At 50.8% G+C, this 23553-nt stretch overlaps 1 protein-coding gene across 2 annotated transcripts in view; it reads right to left on the bottom strand.

The window, feature by feature from the left end:
* Nucleotides 1-23553, bottom strand: part of ELMO1 (engulfment and cell motility 1) — a 274563-nt gene that overhangs the window by 213803 nt on the left and 37207 nt on the right. For both annotated transcript variants that reach the window (XM_036453746.2, XM_036453745.2), the window contains exons 4-5: nt 8363-8413; nt 2106-2275 (exon numbers count right to left, since the gene is read on the bottom strand). In XM_036453746.2, the coding sequence (XP_036309639.1) occupies nt 2106-2275; nt 8363-8413 (221 nt within the window). The remainder of the gene's footprint in view (nt 1-2105; nt 2276-8362; nt 8414-23553) is intronic.

Here is a 23553-nt window from a genome sequence, read left to right on the forward strand (position 1 = left end):
TGCCCACTCCACACTGATGTTCACCAGAAATTTCACAAGCAGTGCTTCAGGCATCATCTGATAAATAAATGAGACCAGCCTACAGCCGACCCTTCCCACCAGTCCTCTCAGACTTGTAATTCCTCCCCAATTCACTCTTAGATATTGTCCCTACAAGGTAAGACCCATCCACTCCAAACTCTACAGAGCATTTTTTTTTAAATCTATACTTTTATTGATTTCTTAGAGGAAAGGAGAGGGAAAGAGACAGAAGCATCAGTGATGAGAGAGAATCATTGATCAGCTGCCTCCTGCATGCTCCCCACTGGGGATTGAGCCCGCATTCCGGTACGTGCCTGACAGGGAATTGAACGCTAACCTCCTAGTTCATAGGTTGATGCACAACCACTGAGCCATGCCAGCCGGGCTCCACAGAGCATTCTCATATGGGAGCTATTCCTGTCACTATAAAACCTCCTCTCTGAATAAGAAACCAAAACCAGAACCTTTTACTGGTGCCAACTGCAGAGGCTAAATAATGCCCGTGAGGGAGGAGACAGGAAGGAAGAGAGGAAGGAAGGGAGGGTGGGAGGGGGCTGGGACGGCTCCAACAGGCAGTCATCAGCTCATTCTTTGAATCGCCTGGTACAGAAAAGGTTTAAAGGACCCAGGTTTAAGCCCCAATTCACAATGATATGTACTCTTTCCGGAAAAATACCTACCCACCCCTGCCCGTTATTAGTTTGGCATGTTAATATGTAGTGAATGGACTCAGCATGCTCACATGCTCTAACCTAGGGGTGTCGAACTCAATCAGAGAAGGGGCCAAAATCTAAAATCCAGCCTAAATCGCGGGCCGAATGGTTTACTGAACAGTCATAAACTGTCATTGTGATGGAAACGCAGCGGAGTGCAGTGATGACAGCGCGGTGCGGGCCACATTGCAAGGCCTGGCGGGACGGATTTGGCCCGAGGGCCTTGTGTTTGACACATGTGCTCTAACCCATATGCTCTTGCAGTCTATGCCTGTGGCACTGACCACATGGACACAGGAAGCGCTGTGTCCTGTGGACCCTCCCTGGCACTCCGTGGTCCCGGGCTTGACCTGCCCACACATGCAGGAGCCACACCTCTGGCTCCTCACCCGCCTCCCGCCAGAGAAGCAACGCCACACCTGAGGCGGGCTCCTGAGCCCAAATGCTCATCCCTTTCTTACCAGGGATGGAATCAACCTCCTTCGTGGCCCGCTGACTCCTCTGGAAGGTTCCAGAAGCAGCCAGCCTGTCCAGCCACTAGACTCAAAGGCCCAGGAGAATTATGCCTCAGTTGACTTCTGCCTCCAAACATTTTTTATGGCAAGTCTCACATCTTTGCAAGTTTTCCCAATTTCCACGCTTGTATACAGTCAGTATTTAATAAGCATTGACTGCATTTAATTTCAAATAAGTAAGGTCATGCATCTCATTAATCAAAAGTTAACTAAAGGAAACTTACTTCAGCCATGATATTTTTTACCTGGTTTAAGGCTTTGAGACTGGAAGGAGTTATTCTCACTTGTTTTTTAACGCATTCAGAGGGCTAGGCCAGTGGCCGGTTTGCCGCCCTATTGACTAATGAGTTTGCCGACCACTGGACCAGACTGAATGTTACCGTATAGTTGAAGCTGTGAGGATTAGGCAATTGTTATCATATTGTGTGCAAAGAGCGCAGTTTGCCGACCACTGGGATAGGGGAAGGACGTGAGGGCTTTATGTTTTATAGAATTATTATTTCAGTGTTGGAAAGGCTCTTTGAGATAAGGATCTAATATTTTTCCTCCTAAATTTGAAATTCCAAGTGACCTGATGGAACTCCTTGATTATGGAGCTCAGTACCCGCTCAAATGGCTGTGGTGGTCTCCTGCCTCCCCAGGCATGCAGGCCGGTGCCCAATCTCTCAGCTCAGCCCCTGGCTCCTCGGAGGGCGGCCAATCTGATACTCACAAACCCGCTCCCCAGACACTAACTCAAAAGCCATCTCTTCCTTTTCCTGAGCCTTGTCGATTCCTGGTCTTTAAAGCTGACGCTGCCACGTAAGTGGGGGACAGCCGGGTGGGAGGGAGCAGCTGCGCGCGGGGACGGGCTTACTCGGTGCCGCTCTCCACCATCTGCGTGAGCAGGAAGATGCCGTCCAGGTTGATGAACTCCTGGGCGAAGGTGACGTCCCGGGACAGGCTGGCCAGGTCCTTGAGCGCCTCCAGCTTGGAGTCCATGCTGGACGACTGGATGCGCTCGTGCAGCTGCTGGGCGTTCTGGGCCTGAGGGACACGGAGGGGAGACGTTCACGGAGGAAACCGCACGAAAACGGGAGCGTTTCATTTGGGAAACAAGGACACGTGGCCCGCAGGGCAAGGCTGGGCATCCCCCTCGCCCAGCGCCGTTTCCAACCTCAGAGCCCCCACCCGCCGCCCTGGCCGCTCACTTCTCCATGGGAGCCAGCCCTCTGCCTTCCGGGGAACGGGCCCTCGTCTCCATTTCTGGGAAAACTGAGAGCTCTCCCAGAAAAGGAGCAGGTGTAGTAGTAAGAAGGGGAAAAGGCAAAAATGTTTATCTTTCAAGTAAATTTTTCATCTCTAAATGGCAAAAAGCGTGGTGCTTGGTTAAGCAATCACATAGACCTATACAGCGTGTTACTAGTCAGGCGATGCTCTGAGCGACACCTGTCTGCGCAGTGTTCAAAGGCATCATCAGTCACCAACCATCTTTCTGGGTTACTGACAACCTTCCAGCACAGCACAAGGATGCTTACAAATTTCACTCTTCCGCATGCGCTTCCCATACATTCACTACTCACTGCGTGAATTTATACCAAAGTAATTAGGAAAGCGAGAGGCTTCACCTAGGGTTAGACCAGCCTATCTAATAAAACCCTAATACGCAAATCAACCGAACGGTGGGACAACCGGTCGCTATGATGCTCACTGACCACCAGGGGTCATATGCTCAATGCAGGAGCTGCCCCCTGGTGGTCAGCGCGCTCCCACAGGGGGATACTGCTCAGCCAGAAGCCGGGCTCAGGGCTGGTGAGCACAGTGGCGGTGGCGGGAGCCTCTCCCGCCTCTGAGGCGGCATTAAGGAGCAGGAGCCCAGCTTCTGGCTCAGTGGCGCTCCCACAGGGGGATACCCCCTGGGGTCCTGGGCTGTGAGAGGGCGCAAGCCAGGCTGAGGAGCCCCTCTCCCCCAGGGCATGAAAGCACTGGGCCTCTAGTGTGTGTGTGTGTGTGTGTGTGTGTGTGTGTGTGGAGAATCTCTGATGACCTGTGTCCACATGACTGAGATAGCACCATTCTTCTTTCTGCCACAGTGACTGGTCCCCAAAACCAGTCCCCAAAGTCTGGCCTGGGAGCCCCTCACAGCGGCCCCCAAACGGAGGAGCAGAAGGGAGGACGGCGCAGAGCCGGCACGGCAGCAGCAGGCTGTGGTGAGCAGTTTATTCACTCTGCCCTCACGGCCAGAACAGGGGGCGTGAGGAAACCAGGTCGTACAAAAAAAGGCTCTGAACTATTGAAAAGTTTGGAATGCTAAAATGTTTTCAGAATAGAACATTACGAGTCACCTCTTATAGGCAGCGGTGACCTTAAGATAACTGTGAAGCTGTTCATTTAATTAAAAACAAGACCAGCGCATGGCATACAAATACGAAAGTCCTGCCAGACGTTCTACACCAAAAATAAAGTTTCCCAACGCTAACACTGCAGTGAGGTCTTAAGAGCGATTTCGTCCGTCATCAGCACACACATGCCTCCTGCCCACGGACCTCTCCGGGGCCGCTCCCCGCAGAGGGCCCGCAGCCTGCCTCTGCCCTGACCCCGATTCCAGACCGTCTCCGGCCGGCACACGCCACGGTCCTGCTAACCGCTGCACTGCCCTATCACATGGGCATGAACTAGGCCTGGCTGGTCGGCAGTTACCAGCTCTCCAGCTCTTGATCATTAAAAACAACGATGCACACAGCTCTTTGTGGGCTTGCGTGCATGCGTGCATGCGTGCGTGCGCGTCCTTATGAGTCTACCTATTGGATAAGTTCCCAGCAATAAAACTGTCAGGACAAAGACGCATATATTTTAGACTCGGGTGGACACCACTAAGTTGCCTTCCAAAGTGGCTGTTCCAATTTAATATTTTCTACTGATGGATTAGCAAAGGGGGGGGAGGGGAGATAGAAACTTCAATTTGCTGTTTGGCTTATTTATTCATTCACTGGTTGATTCTTATATGTGCCCTTCTGGAGATCGAGTCCACAACCTTGACGCCCCATGCTAGGAGGATGCTCTAACCACTGAGCAGCCTGGCCAGGGGAGGCTGTCCCAATGTATACTCGCAGCACCACAGCAGCTGGCCTCACACCTTGACTACTGAGGAGGGTGGATTTTCACCAATTTTGAGAGAGAGATTGAGTTTCTTCTTCCATGTATATCTATATCTATATCTATTTGTTTATCTCTATGCCTATACCTATATATCTATAGCTATAGCTCTATATATGTCTCCACATTCATATTTACATTTATCCTGGCTTGCCTGCCAGGGTAAGCAGATACACAAACACACAGATCAACAAGCATGGATAGAGACAAACATATAAAAATAGAGATCATTTTTGCATATAGATTTTGGCCATCTGTTTTGGGGCATTATTTATAATTCCTGGAACTTGAGGAATTAGCACGCTATCTGTCATACATAGTGCCAACAGTTTTTCCTAACGCGCCGGTATTGAATTTGTTTTCTGGAATTCTTTCCAAATGTCAAGTTTGTGTGGCTTTTGTTTTGTCGCTGTCAAATGTGTCAATCTTTTCCTTTGCGGCTCCTGGGGCTTGTGCTGCACTGAGAGCGGTCTTTCTCACTGCAAGACACAGAGAGAGTCACTGTGGGGACTTTTAAAACCCAATTTCAGAAAAGTAAAAACAAGGGCCTGGCAGCCCCAAGCTTCCTCAGACAGAACAGTGGCCAAATGCATGTTTATCCGCTGCTTCCGGCAACACGTGACAGGTTCCACATGCACGCTGCCATTCCCGAGGCAGGCAGAAGGAAAGGCCTCAGACCCTGACTGCTCAAACACGCCCACCTGCACCCATTTCCTGGGCATGTCCACGGTTATATTTCCATGGCACTGGGGAGAGGGGCGAAGCTATGACACCTGAGTGTTTAAGATGGCACAGAGATAAATGAATAGATATAGATATACATGAAAGAAGATAGGTATACATGGAGGTACTGTATAATGTGTGCAGTGGATAAAACTTAGCCTGTGGACCAGGGTCCTGGGTTCGATTCCGGGTCAAGGGTATGCATCACAGTTGCAGGTTCCTCCCTGGCCCCCGGCCCTGGTTAGGGCTTGTGCAGGAGGCAACCAATCAATGTGTTTCTCTCACATCAATATTTCTCTCTGTCTTTCCCTCTCTCTTCCAGTCTCTCTAAAATCAATGGAAAAATATCCTTGGGTGACAATTAAGAAAAAATAAAATAAAGTGTGCAATGTAGAGGAGGACCACCAGCTAGGTGTAAAGGCTTTTATTAGAATAACTAGAGATCCAGTGCACAAAATTCATGCACTTGGGTAGGGAGGTCCCTCAGCCTGGTCAGTGCCCTGTCACCGTGCGGGAGACTCGCAATCCATTGACTCACAGAGGTAGGTCTCCACAAGCCTCACGTCCCTGGGCCTGGTGCCGGGGGTGGGGATGCAAGACTCACTCAAGTCCCTGACCCTGCAAGTCCCCGCCCACCTGCGCCTGCTGTGCTCACAGCCTCCTGCTGATCGGTTGTTACGTGTGAGGGTGTCAAGACCATTTGCACATTAGCTCTTTCTTATTTAGATAGGGCAGGTTGTTTTTACAGATCTTCTCTTATGAATACCCTATTTTTTGCTAGAAACAACCCAGAAAGGGTTGTTCTATGATAAAGGAATACAGAAAACAACTGCATCAGCCAACACCAACAGCACCTCTGAGAGAGTTTTGTAAAACCCAGTAGAGCTGGGTTTTACAAAACCCATGTGCGCATGTGCGTGTGTACGCATGTGCGTGTGCATGTCCTTGTCTGGCTACAGAGAGCCAAGGCAGATGAAAGGACTGGAAAAGCTGGTGTAGTAGAAACTGCTGGTTTCTTTATGACACTCTCTCACACTTCCTAGCTAATGTGCTGGAGACAGTTATTTTTAACCTATTCTTAGTACACATGTAAAAAGTGAAAGGGTTAGCATATGCTGAGCCATATTTTCCAGTTAAACACAAGATAATAAAAAATCTGCCAGCAACAAGTGAATTTTACAAATTCAAACTATCTCTTCTTATACAGCAATTCCCAATTCTAGACACTGTGGGTACAGATGAGCCATTAAAGTGCTCTCTTAAAAAGCAGATTCCTGGACCTCACTCTTACATATCGTAATTCAGCTTCTCATTAGAAGGCCAGATACTGGCATTTTAAAAAATATGGATTTTATTAATTTATGAGAGAAAGGGAGAGGCTGCGAGAGAAATACCACTGAGGAAAGACAATCATTGACCGGCTGCCTCCTGCACGCCCCTTGCTGGGGGTCGAGCCTACCACCCGGATATGTGCCCTGACCTGGAATCGAACCATGACCTCCTGGTTCACAGTTCGACACTCAAACATGGGGCCTCCCCTGCCAGGTGACATCAGCATTTGTAACGCTCCTCCATGACTGCTGTCTGGGGAACACTGCCCTTTGGAAAGTGCGAGCCCGCCCTTCGCAGGTGGACTCCAGCGTATGACACCGCCTTGGGCATGCGCTTCCCATCCCCTTGCCACGCTGGGACTGCGAGGGCCACTGCCGGGCAGGACGAGCCCCGCGGTGCCGCCAGGGCCAGGCCTGCCACGGAGTCTGCACGCTCACGCTCGGCACGCTGAGCATCCCTCTCTGCCCAGCACCTCGCCTCCTCTCGGCACTGGCTTAGCCTGTGGAAATTTGTTCATGAGCGCATGGCGATAAAAAAGGAAACTGACTGCTTCTCTGGCCTGGAGGAGGCCTAGATTTAATAAATAAACATAAAGAAACGGAGCCTTTCTAATTCTAAGATGAAATAACAAGCAAGATGTACTCTTTGTGCCCAGCAAGAAAATGAGCAGCTTTAGCAGGATAAACAGAAACGACAAAAACCAAGGGAAACTGTGGTCTCTAAAGGTCAAATTAGCATTAATTCTTGCTGACTAAAGTAAGAAGATCAATGCCACATCAGGCAAAAAAATGTCTCAGCTCATCATGCAGCCGCTGAAAAATGAGTCTAAATTATAATTACTGTGAAGTGGAAAAGAAGGCTTCGAGAGCCAGGCCAGCCAACTCCGGCCACGCGCTCTGCTGAGCTCATCACTGGGTGTAGGTTCAAGATGTGATTGGGCAGAATGTTCAGGGGGTTTTTAAGCCTCTCTAATATAATTTTCAACAAGAAAAATCTGTGGTAGTTCCAGTCCCCGCAATTTAATTTCAGCCAGATGCCTTTCCCAGTTTTCACATTTATTTTTAGCCACCACATGGCTGCAGGAGAAACTGGAAATGTGAGTTAGACACAGTTTTCATCGCAGATGCCGAGTGGAAATAGTAACAGTTGGTGTATTTTCTGCAGATTAGTTTTTTTTAGGAAAGCAATAAAAATGCACTGCGAGCGGATATAGTTCAAATATGCTAATGGTACTACCTAAAGTATCTACAAGGAAGTGAGAAAGATGAAGATAAGCAATGCAGTCAGTCGCCCAAATATTTCATAGCTTTGGTTTGGCAGCTTTTATTTGGAGGACTGTAAAGGTGTTTTATCTAGAGTCAGCTGTCAATTTAATGGCAGGAGTGCAAATACTTCTTACACTACATTTCTATGAACTATTGTAATAATGGACCAGACTAGAAAATGCTTAAACTCTCTCTTACACATGCATACACATCCATGCACACACACGCACACGCACATGTACACGTGCACACCCTCTGACTTTAAGGGGAATAGCAGGCTGTCTTTGGTCTCGTTTGCTTTGTCTGGTGTCTGAATTTGCTCAGATGGCGTTGGTGGGCGTGTGAGCAGGTGGGTAAAAACCAGTCCGTACAGCTGAGTCATCTCATCCGTAAGGTGAGGACTGTGAAGATGGCTCACAAACTCAAACTTAAAGTCAATGCATGTGCCTGTACTTGACCTGGAAGGAGGCTTGCCTGTCTGTAGTGAGAAATACAGGGAGAGGGAGAACAATCCTGCTTATCCAGAATCTGCGTGTGAGGATGTTCCAGAACCTTTTGCTTTGCACTAATGACATCTTCAAAAGTGAATGTCCACAATCACATGGAGGATCAGGAGAGGAAGCGTCTGCTGGAAAGCTACAAACGAAGACCTACTCACCGGAGACGTGGTTAATCGAAGGATAGTGCCATTCTTTATTTCATTGCGATTCTGCAAAAGAAAAGGAAATCTTTGTAAATCTTCAAACAGAAGCTTCGAAAGAAGAGAATCAAGGCAAATGTACTCTCCTGGAGACAACAGTAAGCATCCTTGTGATTCCGTTTATCCTCACTTGGAGAATTTTTAATTATTTCTACAAAGAACTAGTTCTTTAAAGAACGTTAAACTGACTCCCAGATGTGCTAATTTTACATCAAGTCACAGACAGCATTCGGCACAGAGGAAGTAAACAGGGGCCCAAGAATAGCCAACAACAACAACAACAAAAAGCAATTTTGAAGGGTTTTAGGGGACTGTGATCTAGTAATTCTACTAACTCAGGGATGGATAAAAGCAGGTTTACAGCGGAGAGTGCGCAGAACACAGAGCTAATAATGCTGTTGTAATGATCATAACCGGCCGGCTTTTATCCACACAAACAGCTGTAAACCTACTTTTGCCCACCACACAAACATTTGAAGATGAGTATTTATAGAGACATTATTGGTAATACCCAAAAAGTGGAAACCACCTGAGTGTCTATAAACTGAGGGATGGATAAACAAAACGTGGCAGCACACAGGGGTGACGGGAAATTTCCCGGGATTTGATGCCAAAGCCACAGAACACTCACTCTCCCCCTCAGGCTTCAGGCCAAAACTTTCTCCCAGAGACCCAACCTGCGAATTTTCTCCGGAGCACATGGAGGCCTGAGGGCCCAGCACTGCAAAACCACACCCCCTTGGGTCATGCCAGCCCCATGGAGGGCATCCCCAGGCAGACCCCTGGGCCGCCTGTCGAGAAAGCAGCCTGCTCCTAACCGGGAGGTCGCAGGGAAGAGCTGAGTGACCGCCTGCGCCAGGCTCAACGATGAGACGGAGACATAAATTTCCCTCATTTCAAAGGTCTCCTTTCAACTCTAAAATCCTGACTCGATGATAATTGGGGGATGGGAGAGCACATGCTAATTCCAGAATATTATAGGGACAAGTTTCATAGCATACCTCTTTCCTGCTCAATTTCTAGATGAATTGAGAAACAGAATCAGAAGATGAAGTGCTACAATATCCCATTTGATAGTAATTATGGAGAGCGAGGCTCAGGGTGAGAACAGCAGACAGCGAACCAAACCCTGCGATCAGATGCCTGTTGAGGTCAGACCTCAGGCAGGCTCCTTCCCCGGGGAAGAGGGGCCAGTTCATTCTCCTCAGATAATCAGTCCAGGAGGGAACGACCCCGGGTTGTGAAGAGGCCAGGGGGATGTAGCAATCCTCTCTCCTCATGGAAGCCGGAGTGGGATGAGGCATCCTAGTAACAGCAGTAAATGAGCCCTGGTGAAAGGCGCTGGCTGAGGTTTCTTTGTCAGCTGTAATACTGATCTAACCGCCATCATAACTCTACTCCCAATTTAAAGATAAGCAACCGAAACTGCCAAGTGAGAGAGGGTGAGTTACTTGCTCAACATCACGGAAGGAAAGAGAAGGAAGGAAAGAGAAGGAAGGGGAGGGGAGGGGCAGGGAGAGGAGGGAAGGGAGGGCCTGGCTGGAATGGACATGCTGGCGGAGGAAGGCTGTGCCTGCTCTGATGGCACACACCCACACACACACACACACACACACACACACACCCCGGGCGGAGAGCAGCGCTGAGAGCAGGTCTCAGGAGGCAGTCTGCAGTGCACCCCTTCGGCCTGGGAAGCTGGGATCAGGGACAGAGCTGTGCCCGTTTGCGGGGTGCCCCACGGGGATGGAGCCTGTCTCCTGAGGGTTCCGGGGAGTAAGTGACATAATCCACCGGAAGCGCTGAGAACAGAGTCGGCGCCCTGCCAGCGCCCCAGAAAGAGCGAGCTCATTATTCAGCACAAAAATAGCATCCCGGGAGTGCCCTGCCGTGTAGTCTCTCTACAATCTGATCGATAAGAAGGGTGCGATCTACGTCAGGCACACTCAGCAGCGCGGGCCCAGAGACCGGACACATGCAGATGGGCGCCTCTCCTCAGCAGAGCAGCATGCGAGGAGGGTCCGGAACCTTTGCCAGGCTCAGACCTGTGTGTGCTACACAGGCAGTCCTTCAGGAAGCACTGTGTGTGTGTGTGTGTGTGTGTGTGTGTGTGTGTTACACAGGCAGGCAGTCCTTCAGGAAGCACTGTGTGTGTGTGTGTGTGTGTGTGTGTGTGTGTGTTACACAGGCAGGCAGTCCTTCAGGAAGCACTGTGTGTGTGTGTGTGTGTGTGTGTGTGTGTTACACAGGCAGGCAGTCCTTCAGGAAGCACTGTGTGTGTGTGTGTGTGTGTGTTACACAGGCAGGCAGTCCTTCAGGAAGCACTGTGTGTGTGTGTGTGTGTGTGTGTGTTACACAGGCAGGCAGTCCTTCAGGAAGCACTGTGTGTGTGTGTGTGTGTGTGTGTGTGTGTTACACAGGCAGGCAGTCCTTCAGGAAGCACTGTGTGTGTGTGTGTGTGTGTGTGTGTTACACAGGCAGGCAGTCCTTCAGGAAGCACTGTGTGTGTGTGTGTATGTGTGTGTGTGTGTTACACAGGCAGGCAGTCCTTCAGGAAGCACTGTGTGTGTGTGTGTGTGTGTGTGTGTGTGTTACACAGGCAGGCAGTCCTTCAGGAAGCACTGTGTGTGTGTGTGTGTGTGTGTGTGTGTTACACAGGCAGGCAGTCCTTCAGGAAGCACTGTGTGTGTGTGTGTGTGTGTATGTGAGATTTTACTTAGTTTGTTCATTGACTATCTCCTTTCACCCTCAGCATGTCAGCTCCCTAGAAGAGGCAGTTTACATGGCCCTGCTCCTCTTTCCTAGAAGAGTATGCATGGCCTGGCCTATGGGAAGCACTCAGTAAATACATGCTGATTAATGAAAACCTACTGCATGCCTGGCCACGGAGGGGACACTGAGGTAGATGCAAAGTTAAATGAGACTTAACTTGTGTCCGCTGGGAATTCAAAGTGAGAGAGACCAACAGGCAATAATTACAGTTGGACCAGGAAAGCGTCCTGGCCCGTACAGTGCGTGGGAGGGACGGGGAGAGGGAGGCTGGCCAGTGAAGGCCTCCAATGGAGGCGATCAAGGAGAGCCTGTAAGACCGAGGATTTCCCGGGAGAGGAGCGGGAACAGCACATCTCAAAACAGAACGTGCTCACGGAACGGAGATCCGTCCTGAGTGACCCTGGAGTCTGGGACCCACCGGGAAAGGGGGCTGGTGAGAAAGGTGATGGGTTAGACAGGAAGCAGAACGCCTAGACACAGGCAACAGTCTGGTGAAGACCAGGAGGAAAGGGGTGGAAGGGTGGGGAAAGGGGAACACATATGATGGCGGGAACCTGACTGGGGTGAACACTCAGTACAATACACAGATGGTGTGTTACAGAATTGTACACCTGACATCTGTATAACTTTATCAACCTATGCCTCCTCAATGAATTCAATAGCAAACAAACAAACACAGACAAGTAAATAAAAAGAAAGATAAATGAATGAAGGGCAGAAAGGAACAGAAAACATCTCTGTGGGAGCGTCCGCTCTCCCCGTGTGCAGGCAGGGAGGGGAAGCCGGCTGCAGTCCCGCTGCATCCTCACACCCAGGCCAGGCTGTGCCCGCCCCTGCGTCACCACGCCTCCTGAGGGGGCCTGTTCCTTCGCAGACGAGCTCGGGGCCTCAGGCCCCGGTGTGAGTGCATGATAAGCTCATGCAGAAAAAATGTCCTCCTCCTATTTCCCCTCTGAAGTTTGTTTTTCTCAGTGTGCCAACTTTCTATCTAGCCGGACAAATCAGGAACCATTTCCTGGTCAAAACTCCAATTCTACCCCTCTTCCTGCTAATCAGCCCGGAACGCAGGTTAGAGGGGAGGCAGGCTCATGTGACCCCACAATGCAGGCTCCCAGAGGGCAGGCGGCTCCAAAGACTTCTTTCTCTCTGTGTCTCTCTCTGTTTCCGTCTCTTTCTGTCTCCCTGTCTCTCTCTGCCTCTGTATCTATCTCTCTCTCTCTCTCTCTCTCTCTCTCTCTCTCTCTCTCTCTCTCTCTTTCCCACCCCCGATGGGACGAAATCCCTACTTTGTATGCATTACCAGGAAACAGGCTCCCTGCTCTTCACATCCACCGCTCCATCATCACACAGACTGGCTTTGCATGGAAACCTGACCCCATGTGTCCCTGTCCACCTGGGTGATCTTCGCATCTCAGGCTGAAGGAGAGAACGGGGGACCAGGATGGGATATGCCTGTTGCTAGGTGACAGAGCAATGCCTCCAGAGGACAGCAGTCAGACATTTAAGGAGGGATGTTAGAAATAACCTAAAATCTGAACCCACCAGGAGGAAAGGGCTGGGGGGGAGGAGGGAGAAGGAGGAAGAAAGGGTGGCAGCTGCTGTAAATGAGCATTTCCCCTGTGACATTCTGGCCTTCCCCAGGGTCACTCACGATCAGGGACAATGACCCCGCAGCCCCCTCCACCGCGCCGGCAGCGTCTGCACCATGAACTGAAGGCTTTGGGTGGACTGCACTTCCCCCTTTTTCTTGCCCCGCATCAGCTGTTTTTCTCACTTCCTCTGACGCTCCCGCACCCACACAGCCTCTGGAAGGAGAAGGAGCGGGCAGCAGTGAGCAAGCCGGCTGCACCTGCCTCTCGGTGCGAGAACACGGACAGGAGGTGCGGGCTGTTCCCGGGGAGGTCTGCTGTCCTTGTCCGGGCGGCAGGGCCCGGGGGAGGCTGGAGAGCAGCGGCAGGAGCTCGCAGGCCCCAGGTCGGCAGGGATGCAGGGCCCCGGGAGAACGGGAGGAGAACGCCCGTCCCCTCGGCATTGTGATCAGTAGCCGGCAGAGATAAGGATAAAGACAGAGCTAGGGATTAGGCACAGTATGTTAAGAACATGCTTATCTTAAGGGAACATGTGTTATTAAATGTTCTCTATTGCAAAAAAAAAAAAAAAAAAAAAGCACCCATTTAGAAAGGCGAGGAAGGTGCCTGCTTTCCCCCAGCTTCACTGGGCAGGAGTGGTGCACCCTCCCCACATACACACACATACACACACATACACACATACACATACACATACACACACACACACACACACACACACACACACGTGGTGTGCAGGCCCAGGCCCCAAAGCTCAGGGTAGAACGTTAGCCATATCCACACCCCTCTATGGCCCTGGGATAAAACACGGCTACATCTAACTCCTTACGAAGTAATAGAAGGTCATTATTTATTTATATTTTTATTGATTTCAGGAAAAGGGAAGGGAAAAGAGAAACATCAATAATGGGAGAGAACCATGGATCGGCTGCCTCCTGCACACCCCACATGTGCAACCTGGGCATGCGCCCTGACTGGGAATCGAACTGTGACTTCATGGTTCTCAGGTCGATGCTTAACCACTTGAGCTAGGAGGTCATTATTTCGATGTGTCTTGAACTTAGCCTTGAAGCCTGAGGAGCCAGTGCCCCTGAGCCCGGCAGCTAAAGGGGACGGTTTCAGCCGCCTGGGCAGTGGGGTCGGCACCAGCCAGATCGGGAGGGGGACACGTGTTAGCGGCACCCTCTCCCCGCAGGTGCTGTGCTGGGAGAATGGGGGGAAGGGGTGGAGGGTGGGCAGCGGGGGCAGCGGGTCCGGAAGGTGCAGGGACTGGAAGGAAGAAGCCCAGGTTGGCCTGGGCCGGCTGACCTGCCGGGTCACCTCATCACCAGAAGAAAGGCACCCCAGCCCCTTCGCCTCAGTGGACAGAGCGTTGGCCCACGGACCAAAGGGTCCCGGGTTCGATTTTCAGCAGAGGGCATGGACCTGGGTTGTGGGCTTAATCCCCAGCCCTGTTCAGGGCGTGTGCAGGAGGCAGCCAATGGATGTAGTCCTCTCACTTTGATGTTCCTCTCTCTCTCTCTCTCTCTCTCTCTCTCTCTCTCGCTCTCGCTCTCGCTCTCCTCCTCCTCCTCCTTTCCCTCTCCTCCTACTCCCCCTCCTCCCTTCCACTCTCTCTAAAAATCAATGGAAAACAACCTTCAGATGAGGATTATAGAAACAACAGTGAAAGAGGCAAGGGCCCCAAGGTCATCTCTCGCTTCTCTTTGGCTCTCAGTAACACACACAGAGAGGAAGCGTGGAAGGCTTCTGAGCAAGCCCACTGCCTGAGAAGGGGATGCTGAGACGTGAGCCTGTCGGCCTCCGGGGCTCAGAGCGGAAGGGGGTGACTGAGGAGGTGGGGCGAGGTGATGGAGGACCCCGGCCTCTGGGGCCGGACCCTCCTGAGCCAGTCAGACTGCCGGCTGCAGCCGCACACCGCTGGCTCTGAGCACCCCCGTCTCCAAGCTCACAATGCAGCACACCAGCCCGAGATCCGAAAGGCTAATCAAGAATGCGTTCTGTGAAAAACATCCTTTCTCCCAGACTAAACAGGGACTCATTTTTGGAGGGTGATTTTGTAAGGTTCAACAAAAGCCTTAACTGTGTTCACAAACAAATTCTACCAATTTTCTCTACGAAAACACCAGAGATGCAGAGCTCTGACAAAAGGTGCCCACGGCAGCCATCTTTTACAACGGAGACAAAGTAAACAAAAAGCAAGCCCGAGCATTCCCACCATTCATTCATTCATTCATTCATTCATTGACTCTAAGTCCAAGCCAACCTTTCCCTGCACGCATTCACTCTGGCCGCCCCCCGGGATGCCGCCGAGGCTGGGAGACAGCGACTGCTGCCTCCGCTGGGCCGAGCGGGCAGACGGGGGGGGAGGAGGAGACGTGGACCTGCAGGGAGCAGGGCCACAGAGCCAAGTGGCTGGGGACACGGAGGGGAGGAGTGACCGAGCTAGCTGCTGGCCCCACAGGGACAGCGCTGTGTCCCACGGCTCCCTGATCCAGCCGCACTGTGTGAGCCTCCGGCCCCTGGGATCAGATGGGCCTGACTCAAACCAGGGCCTCGCCCCTAACGCTGTCACCTGGCACTGGGCACGGCGCCTGGCACCCCGCAGGGGCTCAGGGGACCTCCAGGAAGGGAATGCACGGCCAGGACCCCGCTGGCCCCCATCACTGCTCCACAAGGACAGTCACGGCCAGGCCTCAGGGGGCCGTGGGGGACACAGACGGTGCTGAGGAAGCCGGTGCCAGGCACGTGAGAGGGACTCCACACACCACCGAGAAGAGGAGGCACGGCCCGCACTGGGCACCGGGAATATGGAAACTGCCAGGCCAAACGGGGGCCGGGGCCTCGGGCGGAAGGCCCGTCACTCGGATTTTCCCCTTCCTCTTTTCCCGGCCGTGAGTGTCTCGGCATCTTGGGAAGCCTGGGGAGCCCTTCTCTGAGCCATGTTTTTAAACGTATGCCATAAAGCACATAAGCATGCAAAGAAACCGACACTTTGCCCAATGTTCCCAAAATGGAATCCCAGTCACACGCACGCAGCCTGGGCCGTGCAGGCGCCTGCGAACCTCCAGGCAGCCCGGCGGCGAGTGGCTAAGGCGCCTGGGCCGGTGGCGCTGCTGCGGCCGTGACACAGGGACGCATGGGCGTGGCTGTGTTCCAGTGGCATTACTAACAGAACCCACAGGCTGTCCCCCATGACAAAGCCTGAAATGACAAGATAACTGCAGGGTCTAATAACTGCCATCGTTTCTAATTAGGGAGAATAATCAGAAGTGACGCCCTGAGATCGCGGTAATAACAGGCCCAGGTGGAAACGGCTTTGCTGCTGGCAACGTCGGCGTAGACGCTGCTTCTACCATCATGCCTTGCTGCCCCACCCGCATCTGAAGTTAAATGCGAACTCCACATTTTCCTGCAGGTGTTCATGGACATCAGGTTACAGCAGTAGCTTTTCATGTACTTACAAGAAAGTCCAAATTCTACCTTAGTCTGATGGCCCCACCAACCTCCACAGCCACCACAGGGTCCCACCTCCCGCCAGGCTCCGTGTCCTGTTCCCTCTTGTTCCCCCACAGCGGACGTCATACTGCGGGTTCACATGTCCCCTCTTCAGAGAGAGCCCGGACCCTCCCACACTCCTGGCCAATGCCCTCTGAGGGGCACCATGGTCCTGAGACCGATTGTCCCAGAAACAGCCCAACCTCCAGGAGAAGCCCAGAGCCCAGAGGCTGGCAGGGGGTAGCACCAATCCGGGAGCAGAATGGCTGCCCAAGACCAAGGGGACAGATAGTTGCTCACAGAATTGGAGGAACAAGGGCCTCCAGCCTTCCATTCTGCAAATCATGTCCGCCCTCCATAGCCTTAGCCCATTTATGTCTGGTTATTGGTAAACCTGAGCCGAGCCCAGTCACATTTCCGATCGGTGCCTGAGCCTGTACTCCATGGTGGGCCCAGGAGACTAACCCTCAGTAGCAATGTCTGCCACACTCTGCCCCCAGAGCTCATGTTTCCTCGCTATTTCCTTCACAGCACTCACCCCAACCTGGCTCAGTTTTCTACATCTCCGCGAGAACACATGCATGAGGACAGTGAGCATCTTCACCGTTTGTCCACCAGCAGTGCCCCAAACCATGCCTGCGATATGCTTTTGGAATGAACGGAACAGATATTTTAACCATCATGTGGCCTGGAGCAACAGCCAGGGTGTGTCTGTAAACTCAGCTCACTGGCCACTCCTGCCTTTAAAGACCGAGCTCAGGCCGCCTCACTCCCCCCCCCCCCCCCCCCCGACCCTGCACAGAGCCCCAGGCCGGCTTCCTCGCCTCCTCCACCCTCACGCTGCAGTCACCCAGCGGGTGTTTACTTCCTGCCCACTATTGGGCACATGTTCCTTTAGCTTTTTTTTTTTTTTTTAGAACTGAGATGTGTTTGTTCGTGTCCCGTTATCAACCCCTGTGTCTGCAATGATGTCATAAAACACTGTTGCCCTAAACCAGTGGTCGGCAAACTCATCAGTCCACAGAGCCAAATATCAACAGGACAATGATTGAAATTTCTTTTGAGAGCCACATTTTTTAAACTTAAACTTCTAACACCACTTCTTCAAAATGGACTCGCCCAGGCTGTGGTATTTTGTGGAAGAGCCACACTCAAGGGGCCAAAGAGCCGCATGTGGCTCACGAGCCGCAGTTTACCGACCACAGCCCTAAACCACAGCATCAGGCTGCGCTCCCACAGAAGCCACGTGAAAACCAGCCCCCACATCTGCAGCAGCTGAGCTGTGGGGTTCCCAAGCGGGTCCGGAATCCCCCCTCGCAGGAACCCGCCTGCTCCAGCCCAAAGGGGAAGGCCGGAAGGAGAAGCAGGACAGAACAGGCCTCACACAAGCAGGACTGAGTGCTGGGGTGCCAGGACCCAACAGCCCACAGGAGAGGGAGAATGGGTTCGAAGTGGGGTCCCACCGGGTCCCTCTCTACAGTTCTCTCTCGTCTGTCTCTCCCCTTGATCAAGGATGGAAATTAGAATTTGAATAGACCTTTCTAGAGGAGTCAGTAGAGATGACAGATGGAAGAGAAGGAAACGAAACGGGCAAACCTTTGAAAGTTTCCAAGCTCAGCTGCCTCTTAGCCTTCTCCTCCTTTCACGGAGCACACATGGTGCTAGGACATCCGGGCCTTGTCTGGAGGAGCCGAGCTGCTGTGGCCCAGGCCCAGGAGGCACAGCCTGGGAGACAGAGGTCTGTTGAGTGAAGCCAAGATGGCTGTGCTCCTCGGGAGCTGGCCCCAACTAACGCAGAAAGCACTTCTCCTGGAGACCGATTCTCTGCCGCAGACAAGTGCCTGCGTGGTGGAAGGGGCGAGGCTAACCAAACCACTTTGGGAAGATTGGCGAGACCTAGTAAAGGTGAAGGTGGGCATCCCGCTACCCGACGGCCTCTGCATTCTCGCCCGGAGGAACCTTCTAGCAGGGCCACATGCACACACACAGGGTGTTCGTGGCAGTGTGGTCACCCTACCCAAACGGGGCAGGAAAGTGGGTGAATCAGCCGCTGTGTATGCCTGCCATGGGATGCTACACAACCCATCTGCAGGTAATTTCAAGTGAGAAAATTAAACTGCAAAAGGTTACCTACAGTAAAAAGCTCTATATTATTCTTCATGTGTAGAAAAGCTATAAAACATTCATTCGAATAATACACATCAATTTCCTGCTAATGTTTACATCTGAGGAGGGAGGAGTAGAAGGAGAGGAAGAATGGTACAGTAAGGCTTCAGCTGGACTTGCACATTTCTTATTGTCATTATTACTTCTTAGTTGAGCCTCACCTGAGGATATTTTTCCCATGGACTCTTTTTAGAGTGGAAGAAAGGGAGGGAGGGGTGTGAGAGAGAGAGAAACATTGATATGAGAGAGATACATGTATTGGTTGCCTCCCAGGGCTGGGGATGAACCTACAACCTAGGTACATGCCCCAGAATCAAACCCAAGACCCTTTGGTGTGCAGGCCAACACGCTAATCAATGAACAACACAGGCCAGGGTTGTTTTTTTAAGAGAGCTCAAGCAGCACGCAAATGTTAACATCTATTAACCTCCAGATGACCAGGGCTACGGGTGGCAGTTATATCATTTTCTGTACTTTCTTGACATGCTTGAGATATTTCATGATTAAAACATTTTAGATTACTATTCAAATGAATTCTGCTTTCAAAAACAGTATCAGTGTTGCAGAACTCATCTGTCTGAATCAAAAGCAGTGGCTGGATGCCTTGAATCGAAGGATTACTTGGTAATGAGGGAACAATCAACAATAAACATACAGTTAAACGCCACGTGCCGACTCCAAATTAGCCGCGCACAACCCTGCTCTTCGTTCCCGCCAACAGTTACATTCCTAAAACCCCCAAATGAGGCCTTTATAAAAAGCAACTCTTAGTCAAGCCAGTGGTTTTCAAATAATGGAATTCTTTTGTCTACCAAGCGGGGGAGTATCCCTAAGATGGTGCCTCAGAATCTGAAATAAACAAAGGGGCATTGAATTCATATTAATATGTTTGATGAGCTTAGGCTGGTAAGTATACAGTTTATTAAAATAATCAGCAGGAATAGTGAGGCTTTTATTAGCATAAAACCCAGTATCTCGTATTATGTATGATCATTTTAACAAGCTTCTACATTCAATTTGGTTTTGTGCTTTGCTACCCTACTCAACGTGGAGGAAATCTGAGGACACTCACTGCATAGCAAGTCAGCACCACGGAGCTGCTTGCAACACAAATGCATGATGTGCCCGTTCCTATGGGCCAGGAGTCTGGTAGGTTCCAGCCTGGTCCTCTGTCTGGGCCTCACGGGGCTGAAATTGAGGTGTTAGTTGGCTGCATCCTCATGCAGAGGCCTCTTCCAGTTCATTCCAGTTGCTGGAGAATCCGTTTCCCGGTGGCTGTATAACTAAGACCCTCTCCCCCTCCCCCATTTCTCAGCGAGCTGCTGACCAGGGACCGCTCCCGCTCCTGCCCTGCAGCCTTCTCCACTACGTGACGATTTATTTCCTTCTCAGCGAGGCCACAGGAGAGACTTCTCCAATGCTTCCCCTTCTTCGCAGGGCCCACCTGGTTAGGTCAGGCCCACCGTCTCCCTTTGATTAGCCAAGGTCAATGTTAACTGCACTTGCAGATCCCTCTGACATACAGTGGACAGGGCCACAAGAGTGCCATTCCGTCAGTCACAGGGCCAGACGGCACTCCCGGGGAGAGGAGAACCTGGGCAGGTGGCAGCTGTGGGTGACTACCTCCCACACAAGGTGTGCAGCCGTCAAAGGTCACTGTCCTTAAAGAGCTTATCTTGAAATCTCGGGAGTTTCTCCAGATGCTTGGAAAAGACACAGTTTAAAATACTTTTTTCTTAGTGAATGGATTAAGTCATGGGAAAAAAATCCTGATAGACACAGACAACACTCTAGTTATTACCAGGGGGAACGGGGGTGGGGAGGGAGAAGAAGGTAAAAGGGGTCATATGGTGACGGAAAGAGACTTCACCTGAAAAGGTGGACACACAACACAATAGACAGAAGGGGAATTACAGAATTGTACTCCGGAAGCCTATGCAATTTTATTACCCATGTCACCCCAATAAATTCAAATAAAAAATAAAACACGTTTTCATTCAACCCAGTACAACTAACACCTCATCTCAGCTTCCATTCCTTAGAATAAATATTGGGACTCAGGCCAAAAGCACCCAACGTTTATGGAAAGGAAGAAAGTTCGTTTCCCTCTGCCATCGGACACCTGGCATGCTCCTCAGCCGAATGCCCGCCCGCTGCCTGGCGGGGAGCTGGCACAGGTGCGGCACAGGGAGCGGGCTGGGAGAACAGTGCCGCAGTGGGTGGCTTCATGTCTGAGTTGGAATAAAGCAGCGCCATCTTCCCAGCTGATGGCACGTTTCCGGAGTGTAACTGTGTGCCCGGAAGTGCAGGCCATGAGTGCCTCACACAGAGGTCAGCTTCGAGTCTACTCTGTCCGGCAACTTACATTAATGAAAGTAAAGCTATCACTACAGTTCCTGCTGGCTTTTTATTCGTCTTCACATAGTCCAACACAGTATTTTAGAAGCTCATAAAATTGCAGACTTCCGCAATTCCTGGGCCACCTCTAAAACCCCCTGCCATGGAACTTTCTTCCCAGCAACACAGAAGCTGGCAGTTTCGCTTCCAGAGCTGACACTCGGAAGCTGTGTGACCTGAACCCTCAGCCCCTCCCACATCTGTGAGGCTCATGCTCAGATGGAATCACCTGTGCATAAGCCTGGGACACCTAGTTCTTTGACTCATCATTCAACTTCTATTGAGAGCTTGTAAGGAAATATTGTAGTTAAGGCATGGTCACTTCAACGTGAAGAAGAAGAAAGGGGAAAGAATAAAGAAAGAAGAGGAAGAACAACAACAACAAGAAGCAGCAGCAGCAGCTGTTGGAGGGGAAGTAGTTAATCTAAATGAACAAAAAGAGCCCCGCCAGCATGGCTCAGTGGTTGAGTGTCGACCAGTGAACCAGGGGGTCATCGTTTGATTCCCAGTCAGGGCACATGCCTGGCTGCAGGCTCAGTCCCCAGTAGGGGTATGCAGGAGGCAGGCGATCAATGATTCTCTCTCATCCTTGATGTTTCGTCCCTCTCTCCCTCTTCTTTCCTCTCTGAAATCAATAAAAATATATTTTTAAAAAATAAATAACAAAATTATTTAAAACTTGAGCTCAATACTTTTCAGCCATTAAGGACGTTGGACAAATAAATAGGAAATATGAGTCACTGAGACATGACCACAGGCTAAGGGTTATGCCTGCGTGACCCCTTTAATTTTCATTATGCAGTGAGGCAGGCAGAGTATGTTACCTGAACTGCTAAGATGCCTGCTACATGTTACATCAAAACGGAAGTTATAAAAGGACATATATGCTATGATCCCATTTTACAAAAATAGATGCACACACAAACTCAAGTATACTAAAATGTGTATCTCCTAAAATGTCAGTAGTTTTCTCTGAGTAGTAAGATTCTAACATTAACAATATTTTGCTTTTCCTCTTTTCTTCCCTCTCCAGTTTGCTTAACCTATTTGCAGACAAATCAAATTTGAGATTTTGTAACTGCTTAGGAGCAGCAGGTACTGAACTGAAAGGGTGTTTTATATTAAGTTGCATTAAATTAGTAATATGGCACCTCATTATTTTTTTATACCTAAAAATCTAAACCTAACAACAATGCTTGGCAATATAAAGTTGCGAGAGAGATGGCATATGAAGACAGAGGGAGAAAAAGAAAGTAAATACAGAGATTATGAAGAGACATGTTCTAAAAGATGGCTAATAACCAAATAAAGAAGAGGTTAGTGATGGGAGAGGGGGTGAAAGAAAAACGGAGTCACAGACAGAAAAAACATCAGGAAGGAAGGGGCAAAGGAGAGGAAAAATAAACACTGGGAGAGGGGAGGGAAAGGAGGGGAAGAAGAAATACAGGGTGTCTGCAAAAAAATGTATCCACATCCATTTTTTGATAGCTCAACTGATGTTTCTTTACTGGGTTAACTCAACGGAATGGGTAAGTATTCACAGTGTATGCATTTTGGGGGACACCTGTACATTGTAGCTATCCCTTTCTACTCATCTCTTAATGAAATGGAATGTCTTAAATAAAGTCCCAATGGATCACTTTTACAATGATATTTTTGTGGGGTTTTTGTTTCTTTGTATTTTCCCCGTAAGAGTGAAAAGTGAATGAAAAGCGAGCTTGCCAGCCAAGGTCGCCTTGGCCCACGCCAGCCCCGGAGCCTGGAGAGGACTGTTATCCCACCGGCTCTTTCTCTGTAGTCGCAGCACAAGCACACAGGCCAGCGGCTTTGAGAAAATGAGCAGCGGTTATTTGCAGGTTCACAAGTGCAAGTGATGATGACAAAGCACGCACGTTTCTTTTTGAACTTCAATCTCCAGAGGTGGTAAAGGAAATGAACCAGTTTCCCCAAAGGTGGACTCACAAGAAGAGGCCTCACTGTCAGAGGCCTCAATCATTCCCCCTAAATGCCTGCAACCCTCAGCTCCCAGGTGTCCCGGCTCCTCGCCCTGAGGAAGGAGAAGCGATCCTCCTTCCTCCTCCTGCGCCCTTCAGGGACACGGAAATGGCCTCATTGCTGCTCTAGGTTGTAAACTTGCTTCTATTCTGCTTTATCTATCTTTTCTTCTTCCTCTTAGTGCAACAAGTTGGAGTCCGGCAAAAGTAAAAGAAACAATCTCATCTTTAGATAATTCTGGACAACAGTACACCCATTGACAGCTTTTCCTGAGACAGAAAGGTCAAGGCTGGTGCATGTGCTGTTTCATTAAAAATCCCGCGAGTTCTTGTCACTCAGTCCACAGAGAGGAGGGGCCATGTCCCCTCCCTTTGAATCTGGGCAGACTTATGACTGCTTCCAGCTGGAGCACCAAGGAAGGTCCTACTGGCCACCACGGGCCAGGCCACAGAGAGCCACGCCTTCGAGGAGCACCGTCTCAGCAAGTGCCTTAGGAGCTTCTCGGAACCCTGCCCCCACCTGGTGAGGAGCCCGGGACACAGGGCAGGGCACAGGGAGACAATGCAGTGACAGTCCCGCTGAGCCCTACTTTTCCGGCCCTCCATCCAGCCCAGGAGCCAGGCATAGGAGGGAAGGAGCTTCCAATGATCCCGCTCCAGCTACATCCCGGTCTGCCCCAGTGAGACTCCGGACACCACCAAGCAGAGACCAGCGATCACTGTCCACATCCCGACC

This window comes from Pipistrellus kuhlii, unplaced genomic scaffold, assembly GCF_014108245.1.
Source record: "Pipistrellus kuhlii isolate mPipKuh1 unplaced genomic scaffold, mPipKuh1.p scaffold_m20_p_26, whole genome shotgun sequence".
Taxonomy (NCBI): domain Eukaryota; kingdom Metazoa; phylum Chordata; class Mammalia; order Chiroptera; family Vespertilionidae; genus Pipistrellus; species Pipistrellus kuhlii.